This window comes from Scyliorhinus canicula, chromosome 8, assembly GCF_902713615.1.
Source record: "Scyliorhinus canicula chromosome 8, sScyCan1.1, whole genome shotgun sequence".
NCBI classification, from domain to species: Eukaryota; Metazoa; Chordata; class Chondrichthyes; order Carcharhiniformes; family Scyliorhinidae; genus Scyliorhinus; species Scyliorhinus canicula.
In genome coordinates this window covers 191,324,288-191,344,855 of record NC_052153.1, presented here as the reverse complement: position 1 = coordinate 191,344,855, position 20,568 = coordinate 191,324,288, and the positions used below count along the sequence as shown (strand labels likewise).

At 55.6% G+C, this 20,568-nt stretch overlaps 1 protein-coding gene across 1 annotated transcript in view; it reads left to right on the top strand.

The window, feature by feature from the left end:
- The window catches only part of LOC119970764, a 53,023-nt gene that overhangs the window by 11,572 nt on the left and 20,883 nt on the right, over positions 1 to 20,568 (top strand). The window contains exon 2 of the mRNA XM_038805912.1: positions 19,488 to 19,883. Within this exon, the coding sequence (XP_038661840.1) occupies positions 19,488 to 19,883 (396 nt within the window). The remainder of the gene's footprint in view (positions 1 to 19,487; positions 19,884 to 20,568) is intronic.

Genomic DNA, 20,568 nt, shown 5'->3' with positions numbered 1-20,568 from the left:
GGTGACCCAAGCCGGGAATTGAACCTGGAGCTGTGAATAACCACTGTGCTAACCACTATGCTGCAGGCACCTCCCCTGCAGGGTCACCGGCACGGGCCCCATCACCACCTACTCCCTCGGGGGCCTGGGCTACTCCTTGGGAGGGGGGTGCAAGCGGAGCTAACCCCTGAGGCAATCCTGCCACCTGGCTGCCAGTCCTGGAGGCCCGCTCTCATCTCAACCAGAGTCTCAATGCTCGTGGCCATGGAGCACAGCGCAGTGGACCACCTCTCTCTGGGTCTGTGCCACATCAGTCAGTGACTGTGCCACCTCTTGGTGCCTGGCTGAGGCCAGCCAGCAGCAGGGCAATGCCGCCGAAGCCCTCAACCATGACCCACCGCGACTGAGCGCTGCTGCAATGTCCAGGTGGCTCTGGTACACGGCAGCCCTGTCACGGGACGGGAGGGGTTGGTGGGGGTGGTGGAGGAGGCATGGTGCTGAGTGGGGCTTTGGGATAGAGGTGGTGGAGGTGGGATGTGGGAGTGAAGCGGGGATGTGTGGGGGTGGTCTGTTGATGGGGGGTGGTGGGGGCAGCGGTGGTGACACACGTTCCATGGGGAACTGCAACTCAGGGTCTCACGTACTCGCCCGATGCCATCACTGCCTCGGTGACCGTCCTGATCCTGGGCCCATCAACCAGGCCAGAGCCTGGCGCTCCGCTGCAGTGAGGGGCCGCAGGTCTGCCCCCCCCCCCCCCTCCAGGGTCCTTTCCTTCTCCCGGCGGTTGTTCACCGCCTTCTACTGGGGGTGGGGGGGGGGGGGGGGGATAACGGGGATACAGAAAGCGTACAGTGTTCGGCAGACGGACGCATGCAGCCCAGGGGGTGGGTAGCTGGTGTCCTTTGTGGCCAGGGCATCCGGCCAGTCTGGGGTCTGTCATGTGGTGAGGGTGGAGTCTGGTCACCCTCCAGGGGTAGGGGGGAGAGAGAGGGGGGTTACGGGTATTTGGGACGGGGGTTGCTGGCTACTCACCTTGGCCGCCCTGAGGTTTGTGCAGTTTCCTGTGGCGCTGCTTTTTAAAAAATATATTTTATTACCAACATGTATCAAAACAGGTTACAACACACGAACACCCGGGAAACATACTTCCCAGCAATCAACTATATAGTCTACAAAATGTTACCCTTTCCACCGCCCACCCCCCCTCCCCGCACACCCCCCCCTCCCCGCACACCCCCCTAACCCCCGCAACGATCAGCTCCTCAAACACGGTCACAAACATCCCCCACCTTTTCTCAAACCCCCCCCCTGCTGAGCTCCTTAACTCATCCTTTATCTCCTCCAACCGCAGGAAGTCGTACAGGTCAGTCAACCATGCTGCTACCCCCGGTGGCGATGCAGAGCGCCACTCCAGCAAAATTTGCCGCTGTGCAATCAGAGAGGCGAAGGTCACAACATCGGCCTTCCTCCTCTCCATGAGCTCCGGCTTCTCTGAAACCCCAAATATCACCACCAAAGGGTCCGGGTCCACCCCCTCCTCCACTATCCTGGCTAAGACCGCGAACGATCCCGCCCAGAATCTTCCCAATTTTTTGCAATTCCAAAACATAAGCGCATGATTCGCTGGCCCCCAGCCCACACCTCTCACATTCATCTGCTGCCCCCTGAAAGAACCCACTCCTTCTCGCCCTAGTCATATGCACCCTGTGCACCACCTTAAACTGTATCAGGCTCATCCTTGCACAAGAGGAGGTCCCGTTTACCCTACGCAGTGCCTCACTCCATATTCCCCAATTGATCTCCTCTCCCAACTCCGCTTCCCATTTCTTCTTGCTCTTCACCACCTGCTCACCTCCCTGCTCTCCCAGCCATTTATATATATCCCCAATTCTTCCCTCCCCTTCCACATCCGGGAGCAGCAGTCGTTCCAGCAGGGTGTATCCTGGCAACCTAGGGAACCCCCTCCAGACCCTTTGCACAAAGTCCCTAACCTGCAGATACCTGAACTCACTCCCCCTCGGGAGCTCTACCCTCTCCCGTAGCTCCTCCAGACTGGCAAATCCAAATACAGATCCCTCACCTTGACCAGCCCCACTTCCCTCCACCTCCTGTACACACTATCCATCCCCCACCCCGCCCCACCCCGGCTCAAACTCATGATTCACGCACAGCGGCCTGAGCACCGACATCCCTTCCAGCCTAAAATGCCTCCTCAGCTGATTCCATATCTTCACCGTGGCCTGCACCACTGGGCTCCCTGAATACCTACTCGGAGCCATTGGCAATGCTGCCGTCACCATAGCCCTCAAACTAGACCCCTTACAAGATTCCTCCTCCATCCTAACCCACTCTACCCCTTCTCCTTCCCACCACTGCCGCACCTTGTCCACATTTGCCGCCCAATAATAATGAAGCAAGTTCAGCATAGCCATCCCCCCTGCTGGGTCCCCCTCACCCGAGGCACCTTCCCCGCCCGTACAAAGTCAGAAATGATCATGTTCACTTTCCAAAAAAAGGCCTTGAGTATAAAGATCGGGAGAGCCTGAAAGATAAACAAGAACCTCGGCAGACTATTCATTTTTATCACTTGGACCCTCCCCGCCAGCGTTAAGTGCCGTGTATCCCACCTCCTAAGATCCTCCCTGGCGTCCTCCACCAGCTTCGTTAAGTTCCATTTATGGAGCCCCGTCCATTCCCTCACTACCTAAATCCCCAACTACCTAAACCTATCCCTCGCTACTGTAAATGGCAACGCCCCCCAATTTGGCCCCTCCCCCAGCTCAGTCACCGCTTTTCCCGACATTTAGCTTGTACCCCAAACCTCCAAACCTCCCCAACAGGCTCATAATCCTTCCCATACTCTCCAACGGATCCAAACATATAGCAGGAGGTCATCGGCACAGAGCGACGCCCGATGCTCCCTCTATCCCTTCATAATCCCCCGCCACTCCGCCGACCCCCTGAGAGCCATCGCCAATGGCTCTATGGGCAGCGCAAACAGCAGCGGCGACAGCGGGCACCCCTGCCTCATACCCCTGTGTAAGTCAAAGCTTTGTGAGCTCATATCATTCGTCCTCACCCTCGTTCTTGGTGCCACACACAGCAACCACACCTATGCCACAAATCTCAGCCCAAACCCAAACCTTCCCAAAACTTCGAACTGTACCACCACTCCACCCGATCAAATACCTTCTCCGCGTCCATGGACACCACCACCTCCGGTACCACAGCCCCCGACGGATTCATCACCACATTTAACAGTCGTCTTATATTACTGTGAGCTGCCTGCCCTTTACGAAGCCTGTTTGATCTTCTGCAACCACCCCTGGGACACAATCCTCCACCCACCCCGCCAACAACTTAGCCAATACCTTCACATCCGTGTTCAATAGTGATCTGGCCCACATTCCCCCGGGATTAGTGTGATTACTACCTGCTTCATTGTCTTTGGCAACTCCCCCTTCTCCAGTGCTTCATTAAACGCCCCCAAACAGATGTGGTGCCAGGTCCGTCGCAAATTCCTTATAAAATTCTGCCGGGTACCCATCCGGCCCAGGGGCCTTCCCCGGCTTCATACCCCTGATACTATTCAGCACCTGCCTGAACCCCAGGGGCTCCTCCAGCGCTTCCTCCACCTGGGGAAATTCCAGCTCGCCCAGAAACCGCCCCATATCCCCCTCCTCTCCCCCAGGTCTGCCTCGTACTGTCCCTGGTAGTACTCCCTGAATGCGCCATGTACCTTCCCTGGCTCTGGCACCACATCCCCAGCCCCAGTCCGTATCTTCAATATTTCCCTGGACGCAGCCTGCCTCCGTAGCTGGTGCGCCAGCATGCGGCTCGCCTTCTCCCCATACTCGTATTGCACCCCTCTTGTCCCTACGCAGTTGGCCTACTGCCCTCCGCGTTGTCAGCCTGTCAAACTGCCCCCACAACTTTTTCCTCCTCGCCAATCCCTCCACGGTGGGCACCCTCGAATATTCCCTGTCCACCTCCACTATCTCGCTCACTAGAAGGTCATGTTCCGCCCTCCTTTCCCTATCCGCACGAGTCATAAACGAAACAATTTCCCCCCCCCCGGACCGCTGCCTTCAGTGCTTCCTACAAAATGGCCGCCAACACCTCCCCATTCTGATTCTACTCCACCCGCACCTTATCACAAAAACCTCCATCCGCCAACAACCCCGAGTCAAACCCCCACTCTGGCCTCTGCTCCCGTCCCGATCTAAACCGAATCTAAGAGACGTGTGAAAGGAAGGAATGCTCCCTTCCCACTTTCAGAAAAGCGCCATGGATCCACCATACCCATCCTCTCCATAAACCCCCCCAGCTCTCTTGCCGTTCGTACCCTACCCATCGACCTGGGGCTCGACCTACCCACCCTCGGCTCCAGGACACAGTTAAAATCTCCTCCCATGATCAACTGGTATGTGGCTAAATCCGGGTTCGCTGCCAACAACCCCCTCATAAAACCCACACCATCCCAATTTGAGGCATACACATTTACCAACACTACAGGTGCCCCTTCCAATAGCCCACTCACAATCACATATCTCCCACCCAGATCCCTCCCCTCCTTTGCCACTCCCCTCGATATCGAATCAAACTCTGAGTGAAAAACCTGCCCGACCCACCCCTTCCTTAACCTAACTTGGTCCTTCACATGGAGGTGCCTATCCTGCAGAAAGACCACCCCGCGACCTTTTAACCGGTCCATTCAGTCCCCGGAAGTTCCACGTTACCAGCCTTACCGGAGGCTTACGCCTCCAATCCCCTCTGCCGTCTGTCACCATTTAACTCCTGCCCCCTTAATTCCACCCTATACCTAGCCCATCCCAGATGGCCCCTTTCTCCGCCCCTGACCATGTCGTCGCTCACCCTGCTACGCCACAGCAACCTCTCGTCCGCCAACCCTGCCACCCTTCTCGGCCTAACCCCCCCCCACCACCTCACTTCCGTTCACCAGCATCACCTGCTAGCGTGGCTGCCCCTGCCCAAATACACCTCCCAGTGACCTCCCCTTCTCCCCGCCCACCCCTCAGCTCAAGGAGGAAGGCTCCCTGTTCACCTCTCCCTCCCCCACCCAAACAAAGACTTCTCCTGAACTCCAGGTAGCCTTCTCCAAAAACAAACAAATGTTAAACACAAACAGTCCCATAAAACAGGAGGGGGGGGGGGGGACGGGAACATCTTTCCTCACATAACATTTTCACTCCCATAACCCCTTACAATTCCAACAAGAAAGTGCAAACCACCCCCCAAAAAAGACAGAAATCCCCCAATCCCTGCCCCCACTTCAAACATGCTCCCGACCATTCCAAAGTGGCAGCACCCTGGTTCCCAAGCATTGTCCGCTCAGTTCTCCCCCAGTTTATGAAGTCTTCGGCCGCTCCTGGGGTCTCAAAATAATACTCCCGGCCTCCAAACGTCACCCATAATTTTGCCGGGTAGTACCTGAGCCCATCACCGCCTGGGCCTTATTGACAGCGCCGGCCCTAGGGTTGCTGGCGCCCCGGCAAGCTGAACTTCGGCGCCCTTGGGGGGGCGGGGCCGAGGGGTGGGGGGGGTGGGGGCTGAGGGGTGGGGGCGGGGCCGAGGGGTGGGGGGGGCCGAGGGGGGGGGGCGGGGCCGAGGGGTGGGGGGGCGGGGCCAAGGGGGGGCCGAGGGGGGGGGGCGAGGCGGGGGGCCGAGGGGGTGGCGGAGCGGGGCCGAGGGGGGGGGGGCGGAGCGGGGCCGAGGGGGGGGCGGAGCGGGGCCGAGGGGGGGGCGGAGCGGGGCCGAGGGGGGGCGGGGCAGAGCCGAGGGGGGGGGCGGACCCGAGGGGGGGCGGACCGGGGGGGGGCACCTTGGGGGAGGGCGGCCACCGCGCATGCGCTGGTTGGTACCGGCCCAACTGCGCATGCGCGGGACCCGAGCCTCTGGCGCCCCCCAGCACATGGCGCCCCGGGCGACTGCCCGAGTTGCCGGTGCCTTGAGCCGGCCCTGCTTATTGAAGCCTGCCTGCCGCTTTGTCAACCCGGCTCCAATGTCCTGATAAATTCGGCCCTTATTCCCCTCCCAGTCGCAGGTATGCTTCTCTCTGGCCCATCGCAAAATCTGCTCTTTCTCCACAAATTTGTGGAGTCTCCCGATACCGCGGCGGCTCCCAACTCGAAGCTTCTGCCTCAGGGACCTCTGTGCTCGGTCCACTTCAGGGGCCTAATCTAGAAACCCTACTGCCACCAGCCCATCAGCATCTTCGAGATGTACCTCATTGCACTCACACCTTCCACTCCTTCAGGCAGCCACACAGGCTCTGCCTTCAACATTTTACAGAGGTCCCCCTCGGAGCCCCACCTCCACCCCCAGAGCCACCACACGATCGCTGTGGTCTGAGATCACTGCTTCGATCTCCCGAATCCGCGACCCCTGCACCTCCAAACACTTCTGCACCCGTTCCAGAGAACTCTTCCAGAGTGCCACAGCTCCTTCCATGGCCTTCGAGCGATCCTGTCGCATTTCCTCCCTCTGCTGCTAGAATTTCACCTCAATAAAAGCCATCAACTCCATCTGGGGACTTCCAGCTTGCATCAACCCTTCTCCCACCTGCATGTTTACAGTAACTGCTGCAGCATAGGTTTCTTCCAACCCTTTAGCCAGGTCTCTCACTGTTTTCTGCTGGGTTTGCAAACGAGCAGACATACCATTCCCGGGGGAAACTCCTCCTCCAACATTCACCTACGCCTTTTCATCACAATTCCACCCAGTTGCTGCATAAGATAAAGATGCATGGCATTAAGGGTAAAGTAGTAGCATGGATAGAGGATTGGTTAATTAATAGAAAGCAAAGACTGGGGATTAATGGGTGTTTCTCTGGTTGGCAATCAGTAGCTAGTGGTGTCCCTCAGGGATCCGTGTTGGGCCCACAATTGTTCACAATTTACATAGATGATTTGGAGTTGGGGACCAAGGGCAATGTGTCCAAGTTTGCAGATGACACTAAGATGAGTGGTAAAGCGAAAAGTGCAGAGGATACTATAAGTCTGCAGAGGGATTTGGATAGGTTAAGCGAATGGGCTAGGGTCTGGCAAATGGAATACAATGTTGACAAATGTGAGGTTATCCATTTTGGTAGGAATAACAGCAAACGGGCTTATTATTTAAATGATAACATATTAAAGCATGCTGCTGTGCAGAGAGACCTGGGTGTGCTAGTGCATGAGTCACAGAAAGCTGGTTTACAGGTGGAACAGGTGATTAAGAAGGCAAATGGAATTTTGTCCTTCATTGCTAGAGGGATGGAGTTTAAGACTAGGGAGGTTATGTTGCAATTGTATAAGGTGTTAGTGAGGCCACACCTGGAGTATTGTGTTCAGTTTTGGTCTCCCTACTTGAGAAAGGACGTACTGGCACTGGAGGGTGTGCAGAGGAGATTCACTAGGTTAATCCCAGAGCTGAAGGGGTTGGATTACGAGGAGAGGTTGAGTAGACTGGGACTGTACTCATTCGAATTTAGGATGAAGGGGGATCTTATAGAAACATATAACATTATGAAGGGAATAGATAGGATAGATGCCAGCAGGTTGTTTCCACTGGTGGGTGAAAGCAGAACTAGGGGGCATAGTCTCAAAATAAGGGGAAGTAGATTTAGGACTGAGTTTAGGAGGAACTTCTTCACCCAAAGGGTTGTGAATCTATGGAATTCCTTGCCCAGTGAAGCAGTTGAGGCTCCTTCATTACATGTTTTTAAGGTAAAGATAGATAGTTTTTTGAAGAATAAAGGAATTAAGGGTTATGGTGTTCGGGCCGGAAAGTGGAGCTGAGCCCACAAAAGATCAGCCATGATCTCATTGAATGGCGGAGCAGGCTCGAGGGGCCAGATGGCCGACTCCTGCTCCTAGTTCTTATGTTCTTATTGGCTAAAAAGAGCTCTTTTTGTGCCTTCAAGCAGGAGCTGACTCATTACACATCACCAAATCCAGAATTGCCTGTTCCCTGGTAGGCTCTGTCACAAGCTACTCCAAAAAAACATCTCTTAGACATTCCACAAATTCCTTTTCTTGGGATCCACTCCCAACCTGATTTTCCCCTTTTCCCATCTGGCTGTCCTTTTGATAGGACATATATCCTTTAGATCCCAGCCCTGATCCCCTTACAGCCACGTCTCTGTGATGCTGTAACGGCCAATTTCAATGTGCACAACAAGCTCATTCACCTTGCCCCGTATACTGCGCGCATTTAGGTACAACACCCTCAATCCTTCATTGACCACCTCCCTTCTCACATTTGTTGCCTTTTTTGCTCTGCCTGAGGGTGATATTCTATTATTTTTGTTCTCTATTTCCCCTTTAGTTATTCCACCTTCTAAGCTAACGCTCTGGTACCCACCCCCCTGCCATATTAGTTTAAACCTCCCGAGTGACTCCAGCAAACCTCCCAGCCAGGATATCAGTGTCCCTCCAGTTTAGATGCAACCCATCCTTCTTGTACAGGTCCCACCTGACCCAGAAGAGATCCCAATGGTCCAGAAATCTGAAACCCTCCCTCCTACACCACCAGTTTAGCCACGTGTTTAGCTGCACTATCCTCCTATTTCTAACCTCACTGGCACGTGGCACAGGGAATAATCCTGAGATTACTACCCAAGAGGTCCTGCTTTTGAATTTACTGCCTAACGCCCTGAACTCCTTCTGCAGGACCTCATCACTCTTCCTGCATATGTTGTGACCTCTGGCTGTTCACCCTCCCCCTTCAGGATGTCCTGTGTTCATTCAGGGACATGCTTGACCCTGGCACCAGGAAGGCAACACATCATCCTGGAGTCTCTTTCACATCCACAGAGGCACCTATCTGTGCCGCTTACTATAGAGTCCCCTATTACTATCGCTCTCATGCGCTTTGCCCTTCCCTGATGAGCAACAGAGCCAGTTGTGGTGCCACTGTTCTGGCTGCTGTTGTTTCCCACTGGCAGGCTATTCCCCCCTCAGCAGTTTTCAAAATGGTATACCTGTTAGAGAGGGGACAGCCACAGAGGATTCCTGCACTGACTGCCTGCCCTTTCTCGCAGTCACCCATCTATCTGCCTGCACCTTGGGTGTGTCCACATTTCTATAACTCCTATCTATGATGCTTTCCCGCCACCTGCATGCTCCTAAATGCATCCAACTGCTGCTCCAACCAAACCACACGGTCTGTGAGGAGCTGCCATTGGTTACACTTGCTGCACACGTAGTCGACCGGAACGTTAGAAGCGTCACGGATCTCCCACGTCTCACAGTTAAAGCACTGTACCCTGCTGAGTGACTGGCAGAGGAAGATGGTTCACTTCTCACCTAGCAATGCAGAAAGGAGGCCATTTAGCCAATCATGTCCATGCAGGCAAAAGAAAACTATCCAGTCTAATTCTATCTGCCGGTTCGGCATGTGTACTTTACACCACATAAAGTCATATCCAAGTATTGTGATGAGGGTTTCTGCCTCTACCATCCTTCCAGACCCCCAAAACCCTCTGGGTGAAACAAATAGTCTTGAACGGCACTCTCATCTTTTCAGCAATGACTTTATATCTATGACTGTAAGCTGGGAGCAAAGACTTTATGGTAAAACAGTTGAGGAACAGTGGAGAACCTTCCAAACGATTGTTCACAGTGCTCAGCAAAGGTTTACACCAACAAGAAGGAAGGACGGTAGAAAGAGGGAAAATCGACCGTGGATATCTGAGGAAATAAGGGAGAGTATCAAATTGAAGGAAAAACCATACAAAGTGGCAAAAATTAGTGGGAGACTAGAGGATTGGGATTCTTTTTTACGGGGCAACAGAAAGTTACTAAAAAAGCTATAAAGAAGAGTAAGATAGATTATGAGAGTAAACTTGCTCAGAATATAAAAACAGATAGTAAAATTTTCTACAAATATATAAAACAAAAAAGAGTGGCTAAGGTAAATATTGGTCCTTTAGAGGATGAGAAGGAAGATTTAATAATGGGAGAAGAGGAAATGGCTGAGGAACTGAACAGGTTTTTTGGGTCAGTCTTCACAGTGGAAGACACAAATAACATGCCAGCGACTGATAGAAATTAGGCTATGACAGGTGAGGACCTTGAGAGGATTGTTATCACTAAGGAGGTAGTGATGGGCAAGCTAATGGGGCTAAAGGTAGACAAGTCTCCTGGCCCTGATGGAATGCATCCCAGAATGCTAAAAGAGATGGCTAGGGAAATTGCAAATGCACTAGTGATAATTTACCGAAATTCACTAGACTCTGGGGTGGTCCCAGTGGATTGGAAATTAGCAAACGTGGATTGGATTGGATTGGATTGGATTTGTTTATTGTCACGTGTACCGAGGTACAGTGAAAAGTATTTTTCTGCATGCAGCTCAACAGATCATTCAGTACATGGGAAGAAAAGGGAATTAAACAAAATTCAAGAAAATACAAGAAAATACATAATAGGGTAACACAAGATATACAATGTAACTACATAAGCACTGGCATCGGATGAAGCATACAGGGTGTAGTGTTAATGAGGTCAGTCAATAAGAGGGTCATTTAGGAGTCTGGTAACAGCGGGGAAGAAGCTGTTTTTGAGTCTGTTCATGCGTGTTCTCAGACTTCTGTATCTCCTGCCCGATGGAAGAAGTTGGAAAAGTGAGTAAGCCGGGTGGGAGGGATCCTTGATTATGCTGCCCGCTTTCCCCAGGCAGCAGGAGGTGTAGATGGAGTCCATGGATGGGAGTCTGGTTCGTGTGATGGACTGGCGGTATTCACGACTCTCTGAAGTTCCTTGCAGTCCTGGGCCGAGCAGTTGCCATACCAGGCTGTGATGCAGCCTGATAGGGTGCTTTCTATTGTGCATCTGTAAAAGTTGGTAAGAGTTCATGTGGACATGCCGAATTTCCTTAGTTTCCTGAGGAAGTATAGGCGCTGTTGTGCTCTTTTGGTGATAGCGTCGATGTGAGTAGACCAGGACAGATTTTTGGTGATGTGCACCCCTGGGAATTTGAAACTGCTAACCATCTTCACCTCGGCACCATTGATGCTGACAGGGGTGTGTACAGTACTTTGCTTCCTGGTGACACCACTATTTAAAAAAGGAGGCTGGCAGAAAGCGGGAAATTATAGGCCAGTGAGCTTAACTTTGGTCATTGGGAAGATGCTGGAATCTATCATCAAGGAAGAAATAGCGAGGTATCTGGATGGCAATAATCCCATTGGACAGACGCAGCATGCGTTCATAAAGGGCAGGTCATGCCTAACTAATTTAGTGGAATTTTTTGAGGACACTACCAGTGCGGTAGATAACGGGGAGCCAATGGATGCGGTATATCTGGATTTCCAGAAAGCTTTCGACAAGGTGCCACACAAAAGGCTGCTGCATCAGATAAAGATGCATGGCATTAAGGGTAAAGTAGTAGCATGGATAGAGGATTGGTTAATTAATAGATAGCAAAGAATGGGGATTAATGGGTGTTTCTCTGGTTGGCAATCAGTAGCTAGTGGTCAGGGATCCGTGTTGGGCCCACAATTGTTCACAATTTACATAGATGATTTGGAGTTGGGGACCAAGGGCAATGTGTCCAAGTTTGCAGATGACACTAAGATGAGTGGTAAAGCGAAAAGTGCAGAGGATACTCGAAGTCTGCAGAGGGATTTGGATAGGTTAAGTGAATGGGCTAGGGTCTGGCAGATGTAATACAATGATGCCAAATGTGAGGTTATCCATTTTGGTAGGAATAACAGCAAACGGGATTATTATTTAAATGATAAAATATTAAAGCATGCTGCTGTGCAGAGAGACCTGGCTGCCCTTGTGCACGAGTCACAAAAAGTTGGTTTACAGTGCAACCCGATATTAAGAAGGCAAATGGAATTTTGTCCTTCATTGCTAGAGGGATGGAGTTTAAGACTAGAGAGGTTATGATGCAATTGTATAAGGTGCTAGTGAGGCCACACCTGGAGTATTATGTTCAGTTTTGGTCTCCTTACCTGAGAAAGGACGTACTGGCACTGGAGGGTGTGCAGAGGAGATTCACTAGGTTAATCCCAGAGCTGAAGGGGTTGGATTATGAGGAGAGGTTGAGTAGACTGGGACTGTACTCGTTGGAATTTAGAAGGATGAGGGGGATCTTCTAGAAACATATAAAATTATGAAGGGAATAGATAGGATAGATGCGGGCAAGTTGTTTCCACTGGCGGGTGAAAGCAGAACTAGGGGATATAGCCTCAAAATTAGGGCGTTTTTTACGGGGAGCGGCGATTCTCCGAGGCCGATGGGCCGAGCGGCCGGCAAACACACCTGCTTGCTGCTGTCGTGAAACGGGCGCCAGATGCCCGTTTGGGGCATCTGGAGGCCCGATTGGCACGGGAGCACCACAACTGTGCTCGGGAGGGGACAGGCCCGCGATCGGTGCCCACCAATTGTCGGGGCAGCGTCCAAAACGGACGCACTCTTTCCCCTCCGCCGCCCGGCAAGATCAAGCCGCCACGTCTTGCCGGGCAGCTGAGGAGATAGACGCCAACTGCGCATGCGCGGGTTGGCGTTGTCCAACCAACGCATGCGCGGCTGACGTCATCGGCCGCGTCAGCCGGCGTGACGCTTGACGTGCGGTCTTTTTTAAAAAAATAATTTTTATTGAAATTTTTACAAAATATAAACATCTTAACTCTATGAACAAACAGCCGCAGTAACACCCCAAGAACAATACCCCCCCCAACTTCAAGAGCAACTTCAAACAAAAGGAAAAAGGAAAAGAAAAACAAAAGAGCCCCCCCTCTCCCCCCCCCCCCCCCCCCCACCCCCCCCCCGGGTTGCTGCTGCTGTCGGCCTATTTCCCTACCGTTCCGCCAGGAAGTCCAGGAAAGGCTGCCACCGCCTAAAGAACCCCTGTACTGATCCCCTCAGGGCAAATTTCACCCTCTCCAATTTAATGAACCCCGCCATATCATTGATCCAGGCCTCCACGCTTGGGGGCCTCGCATCCTTCCATTGGAGCAAGATCCTCCGCTGGGCTACTAGGGAAGCAAAGGCCAGAACACCGGCCTCTTTCGCCTCCTGCACTCCCGGCTCCACTGCCACCCCAAAAATTGCAAGTCCCCAGCCTGGCTTGACCCTGGCTCCCACCACCCTCGACACCGTCCTTGCTACCCCCTTCCAAAACTCCCCCAACGCTGGGCACGCCCAAAACATATGGGCGTGGTTCGCTGGGCTCCCCGAGCACCTAGCACACCTGTCCTCTCCCCCGAAAAACCTACTCATCGTCGACCCAGTCATGTGGGCCCTATGCAGCACCTTGAACTGTATGAGGCTAAGCCTCGCACAGGAAGAGGAGGAATTCACTCTCTCCAGGGCGTCGCCCACGTCCCCTCCTCAATCTCCTCACCCAGCTCCTCTTCTCATTTACTCTTCAGTTCCTCCACCGAGGCCTCGTCTACCTCCTGCATTACCCGGTATATGTCCGAAATCCTCCCTCCTCCAACCCACACCCCCGAGAGCACCCTGTCCCGTACCCCACGTGGGGGCAACAAGGGGAACCACTCCACCTGCCGCCTGGCAAATGCCCTAACCTGCATGTACCGAAACATGTTCCCTGGGGGGAGCCCAAACTTCCCCTCTAACTCCCCCAAGCTCGCGAACCTCCCCTTCACAAACAGGTCCCTCAACCTCCTAACCCCTGCCCTGTGCCAGCCCATAAATCCGCCATCCATGCTCCCTGGAACAAACCGATGGTTCCCCCGTATCGGGACCTCCATCGAGCCCCCCATTTCTCCCCTATGCCGTCTGCATTGCCTCCAAATTGTGAGGGTAGCCGCCACCACCGGGCTTGTGGTATACCTCGTTGGAGGGAGCGGCAACGGCGCCGTCACTAGCGCCTCCAAGCTCGTGCCCACACAAGACGCCGCCTCCATCCTCTTCCATGCTACCCCCTCCTCGTCCATTACCCACTTACGCACCATCGCTGCGTTGGCAGCCCAATAGTACCCACAGAGGTTGGGCAACGCCAGCCCCCCCCCCCCCCCCCCCCCCCATCCCTGCCTCGTTCCAGGAACACTCTTCGAACCCTCGGAGTCCCATGCGCCCACACAAATCCCGTGATACTCCTGTTGACCCTCCTAAAAAAGGCCTTCGGGATAAGGATGGGAAGGCACTGGAACAGGAACAAAAACCTCGGGAGCACCGTCATCTTAACGGACTGCACCCTCCCCGCCAGCGACAGCGGTAACATATCCCACCTCTTAAACTCCTCCTCCATCTGCTCCACCAACCTTGTGAGGTTGAGCTTGTGCAGGGCCCCCCCAACTCCCAGCCACCTGGACCCCTAGGTACCTGAAGCTCTTCCCTGCCTGCTTCAGTGGGAGCCTACCAATCCCCTCCTCTTGATCCCCCGGATGCACCACAAACACCTCATTCTTGCCCAGGTTCAACTTGTACCCCGAAAACCCCCCGAATTCACTAAGAATCCTCATCACCTCCGGCATCCCCCCCACCAGGTCCGCCACACACAGCAACAGGTCGTCCGCATACAGCGACACTCGATGCTCCTCCCCACCCCGCACCAGGCCCCTCCAGTTCCCTGACTCCCTTAGCGCCATGGCCAGGGGCTCAATTGCCAACGCGAAGAGCAAGGGGGACAGGGGGCACCCCTGTCTTGTCCCCCGGTACAGCCGAAAGTACTCCGACCTCCTCCTATTTGTGGCTACATCGGGGCCTCGTAGAGCAGCCTCACCCACCGGATAAACCCCTCCCCAAACCCAAACCTCTCCAACACCTCCCACAAATACTCCCACTCAACCCTATCGAAGGCCTTCTCCGCATCTAATGCCACCACTATCTCCGCCTCCCCTTCCACAGCCGGCATCATAATAACATTGAGGAGCCTTCGTACTTTTGTGTTCAGCTGCCTTCCCTTCACAAACCCCGTCTGGTCCTCATGAATGACCTCGGGCACGCAATCCTCTATTCTAGTGGCCAGGGTCTTTGCCAGCAGCTTAGCGTCGGCGTTCAGCAGCAAAATCGGCCTATATGATCCGCACTGCAGAGGGTCCTTGTCCCGCTTCAGGATCAAGGAAATCAGTGCCCGTGACATAGTTGGGGGCAAAGCCCCCCCCCCCCCCCCCCCCCCCCCTCCCTTGCCTCGTTAAAGGTCCGGACCAACAGGGGGCCCAACAGGTCCAAATACTTTTTATAGAATTCCGCCGGAAACCCATCCGGCCCCGGCACCTTCCCCGACTGCATGCTCCCTATCCCTTTGACCACCTCCTCCAGCTCGATCGGCACCCCTAGTCCCTCCACCTGCTCCTCCTCCACCCTCGGGAATCGCAGCTTGTCCAAGAAGCGCCCCATTCCACCCCCCTCCACCGGGGGTTCAGACCGGTACAGTTCCCCATAGAAGTCCCTGAAGACCCCATTAACATCTACCCCCCTCCGCACCACCTTCCCAGCTCCATGCATCACTCCCCCAATCTCCCTGGCCGCATCTCGCTTCCGGAGCTGGTGCGCCAGCATCCTGCTCGCCTTCTCCCCGTATTCATACACCGCCCCCTGTGCTTTCCTCCACTGAGCTTCCGCCTTTCTGGTAGTCAATAGGTCAAATCTGGCCTGAAGGCTACGCCTCACCCCCAGCAATCCCTCCTCCGGAGCCTCCGCATATCTCCTATCCACCTGCACCATCTCCCCTATCAGTCTCTCCCTCTCCCTCTGCTCCCCCTTCTCCCTATGGGTTCGGATGGAGATCAATTCCCCCCTTATCACCGCCTTCAATGCCTCCCAGACCGTCCCCACTCGAACCTCCCCGTTATCATTGGCCTCAAGGTACCTCTCAATACACCCCCGAACCCTCTCGGCCACCTCCTCGTCTGCCAGCAGCCCCACCTCCAAGCGGCAGAGCGGACGTTGGTCCCTCTCTTCCCCCAGCCCGAGGTCCACCCAGTGCGGGGCATGATCTGAAATGGCAATGGCGGAGTATTCAGCATCCTCCATCCTCGAAACCAGTCCCCTGCTCAGGACAAAAAATCGATCCTCAAGTAGGCCTTATGTACGTGGGAGAAAAACAAGTACTCCCTGGCCCTTGGCCTCGCAAACCTCCAGGGATCTACCCCCCCCCCCCCCCCCCCCCCCCCCCCACCCCCCCCATCTGGTCCATAAACCCCCTCAACACCTTAGCCGCCGCCGGCCTCCTATCCGTCCGGGACCTGGATCGATCCAGTGGGGGATCCAGCACCGTGTTGAAGTCTCCCCCCCCCCCCCCCCCCATGATCAGGCCCCCCACCTCCAGGTCCGGAATGCGGCCCAACATGCGCCGCATAAATCCCGCATCGTCCCAGTTTGGGGCGTAAACATTCACCAACACCACCCGCTCCCCCTGCAGCTTACCACTCACCATCACATACCTCCCGCCACTGTCAGCCACCACATTTAACGCCTCAAACGACACCCTCTTTCCCACCAGGATCGCCACCCCCCCTTACTCTTCTCATCCAGCCCTGAGTGAAATACTTGGCCCACCCATCCCTTCCTCAGCCGAACCTGGTCCGCCACTTTCAGGTGCGTCTCTTGGAGCATGGCCACATCCGCCTTCAGCCCCTTCAAGTGCGCAAATACCCGGGCCCGTTTGACCGGCCCATTCAGCCCCCTCACATTCCAGGTTATCAGCCGGATCCGAGGGCTCCCTGCCCCCCTCCCCTGCCGATTAGCCATACCCCATCCCTTGCCCACCACCGGCCAGCGTCCCCCTCTCTGTCAGTTTCCCACGGCGGCAACTCCCCCCCTCCAGTACCCCCTGCGTCCTCCAGCTCCTTCCTGACCGTTTCAGCAGCAACCCGGTAACCCCCCCCCAGGACCCCTCCTAGCCGCGCCCCTCCCTCCATAGCACTCCCGTGAGCCAGCTAACTTCTGCTGACCCCGGCGACTCCCGCCCTACCTTCGGCTCCTCTCAACGTGGGACTGTCCCTCCTCCATTGTGCCCGTCAATGGGTCCTCCCCCCTCCCGCTGCTCTTGCGTGGGAAAAAAAACCAACCAGCAACTACCTGCGCTTCTCAGCCCCGGCCCCGCCCCCACCATCCCACAGCGCGGGAAACCCGCAGAAAGCCCGCGCTTTCGCCCTGCCGGGCCCCGCCTCCTCCAGGGCCACTCCCATTGTCAGTCCCCCCACCAGTTCCCCGAACTCCCCGTTTACCCCTCTGCCCGAACCCGTCCACCCGACCCCTGCTTAAAAACCCCTATAGAAAAAACAGTTCGACATTCTTACACTAAACTAAGCAAATGCAAATAAAATATTATACAATATCACCCATCCTAGACCCTCAGTTTGAGTCCAATTTCACGGCCTGCACAAAGGCCCACGCCTCCTCCGGGGACTCAAAATAATGGTGCCGATCCTTATAGGTGACCCACAGACGCGCCGGCTGCAACATGCCGAACTTCACACTCCGTCTATGGAGCACCGCCTTCGTCCGGTTATACCCGGCCCTCCGCCTCGCCACCTCCGCACTCCAGTCCTGGAAGATCTGCACCTCCGTGTTCTCCCACTTACTGCTCCGCTCCTTCTTGGCCCACCGGAGCACACACTCACGATCCACGAACCGATGAAACCTCACCAACACCGCCCGCGGCGGCTCGTTCGGCTTGGGCCTCCTAGCCAGAATTCTGTGGGCCCCCTCTAACTCCAGGGGCCCCTGGAAGGACCCAGCCCCCATCAGCGAGTTTAACATAATCACCACATAGGCCGCTAGGTCCGACCCCTCCAGCCCCTCCGTGAGGCCCAGGATCCGCAAATTCTTCCTCCTCGACCGGTTGTCCAGCTCCTCGAACCGCTCCTGCCATCTTTTATGGAGTGCCTCGTGCATCTCCACCTTCCCCACCATGGCCACGACCTCGTCCTCCCTTTCGGAGGCCTGCTGCTGCAGCTCCCGGATCGCAGCCCCCTGGGCTGTCTGGGTCTCCATCAGCTCCCTGTTGGTTACCTTCAGGGACTCCAGCAGCTCCACCTTCAGCTCCTGGAAGCGGCTCAGCAGAATCGCCTGCTGCTCCTGAGCCCACTGCCTCAGCTCCTCAAGGCCTTCGCCGGCCGCCATTTTTTCTTCCTGCCCCCGTTTTTTCAGAGGCACTTTCCTCGGATTTTTTCCTGCCCCGCTCCTGGTCCGGACCATGGGACCGTTGGGGCCGACTCCTCTCTTCTTCCCCCGTTGGGGTTCGCCGCTGCAGCTCCGTTGGGGGCCCTGAAAAGAGCCCCAAAGTCCGTTCTTCACGGGAGCCGCCGAACGTGCGGCTTAACTGATCATTCCCGCCACCGGAAGTCCTCCTTGACGTGCGGTCTTGACGACCATCGTCAAGGCCGCGCCGCTGTGACACACGGGGCCGCGCTCCTAGCCCCGCCCGGGGGGGAGAATCGGCCCCGGAAGTGGGCGTGAAGGCCGCCGTGGGTCACGGCCTGTCCCACGGCAGCCTTTACAATTCTCCGCATTTGCGGAGAATCTCGCCCTAAGTGTCCCGGAGTTCTCTCCGGCGTCGGAGGCCGCTCCCAGCCCCCTATTCTCCCACCACCAGGGGGCTAGGAGCGTAAATGACACAGCCGGCGCCACGTAAATGAAGTTACCCGCGCACGCGCGGCAATTCTCCGGCCCGGATGGGCCGAGCGGCCGCCCCAACATGACAGGTTCCCGCCGGCGCCGTCCACACCTGGTCGCTGCCGGCGGGAACAGCGCGGGAACGTGGGAGGGGGGGAGGGGCGGCCTGTGGGAGGAGGAGGGGGGTTCTTGCACCGGGGCGGGTCCTCAAACGGGGTCTGGCCCGTCGGCGGGCCGGCCTCTCTGAAGGAGGAACTCCTTTCCTCCGCCGCCCCGCAAGAAGATGTCGGATGGATCTACCGGGGCGGCGGAGGAAAGGAGTTCCTCCTTCAGAGAGGCCGGCCCGCCGATTGGAGGGCACGGATCGCGGGCCAGACCCCTTTTGAGGCTCCCCCCCTTGCAAGAACCCCCCTCCTCCCCCCCCACAGACCACCCCCCCCCCCCCAGCGTTCCCGCGCTGTTCCCGCCGCACATTACAAACGGCGAGCGGCGATTCTCCCAGCGACCAGCCGTGAATCTTGCAGCACCTGTTTGGGGGGGGGGGGGGGGGGGGGGAGGAATCCCGTGCGCGTGCCAGGGCGGGGTGGCGGGACCCGCGCGGTGCCCCGGCGATTCTCCCACCCGGCGTGAGGGGGGGGGGGGAATTCCATCCAATTTTTTTAAGGATAAAGGAATAAAGGGTTATGGTGTTCGGGCTGGAAAGTGGAGCTGAGTCCACGAAAGATCAGCCATGATCTCATTGAATGGCGGAGCAGGCTCGAGGGGCCAGGTGGCCGACTCCTGCTCCTGGTTCTTATGTTCTTATGACCCCTGTTTATTGACCTATCTTGTTGGAGATGGTTATTGGATGGCACTTCTATGCAATGAATTGAACGTACCACTTTTCAGCCCAAGCCTGAATGTTATTCAGGCCTAACTGATGTCTGTCCCTGTGCTGTGTTAATATTCTCTCTCTCTCTCTCTGCACAGGGCTTTCACTGAATCGTTGGACAATGACCGTGGCGGATGGTGTGAGTGTGGGGGAGGGGGGAACGGCTGTCCTGCCGTGTCGTTTCACCCACCCCCCACCCACTAATCGGAGCATCACCGGCTCCGTGATGTGGTTCACCTCTGACCCAGGGAATCGTGAAATAACTTTCCGATGTACATATCCTGGTACAGACCCTTCACAGGGTGAACCGTGTGAGAGTGGGAAGCAGCGGGATGCTGGGAGCCGAATCCGATTCGTGGGCAATCTCAGCAACAATGATGCCTCAATAATGATGGAGCGACTGAGCCGGGCGGACAGCAAAGTTTATCACTGCCGTGTGGAGCTCAACATCGACACATTTCAAGTACGGCAAGGAACCAATCTGACAGTGAATGGTGAGTATCGATGTTTAAAATGATTTAAAACAGAGATGTATGCAATCCAGGAAAAGCTTCTGCCTGATCCCAATCATTACCAAAGCTGATTGGCTGCTTTGGAGACTGGGCCACCTCTTCCACAGCGCTGATTGGCCAAGAAGCTTGTCAATCTGGCAGCAGCCGAAGTCCCAGTTGCCCATTGCCTCTTTTATCATTTATTCGTGTGTTGTGGGCATCGCTGGCTGGGTCAGCATTTATTGGTCATCCCTGAAGGCATTTAAGAGTCAATCACACTGTCGGCCAGATCACACCTCTGTGGACAATAGCTTCCCTTCCCTAAAGGGCATTAGTGAACCAGATGGGTTTTTACGACAATCAACAATGGTTTCATGGTCATCGTTAGACTTCTTGTTGATTTGACCATCTGCCATGGCGGGATTTGAAACCTGGACCCCAGAGCATGACTCTGGGTTTCTGGATTTCTAGTCCAGCGACAGTGCCACAGCGTCCCCTTTCTCCCCAGCCCGGTGTGAGGAGAGGGTGACAGTGCCACAGCGTCCCCTTTCTCCCCAGCCCGGTGTGAGGAGAGGGTGACAGTGCCACTGCGTCCCCTTTCTCCCCAGCCCGGTGTGAGGAGAGGGTGACAGTGCCACTGCGTCCCCTTTCTCCCCAGCCCGGTGTGAGGAGAGGGTGACAGTGCCAC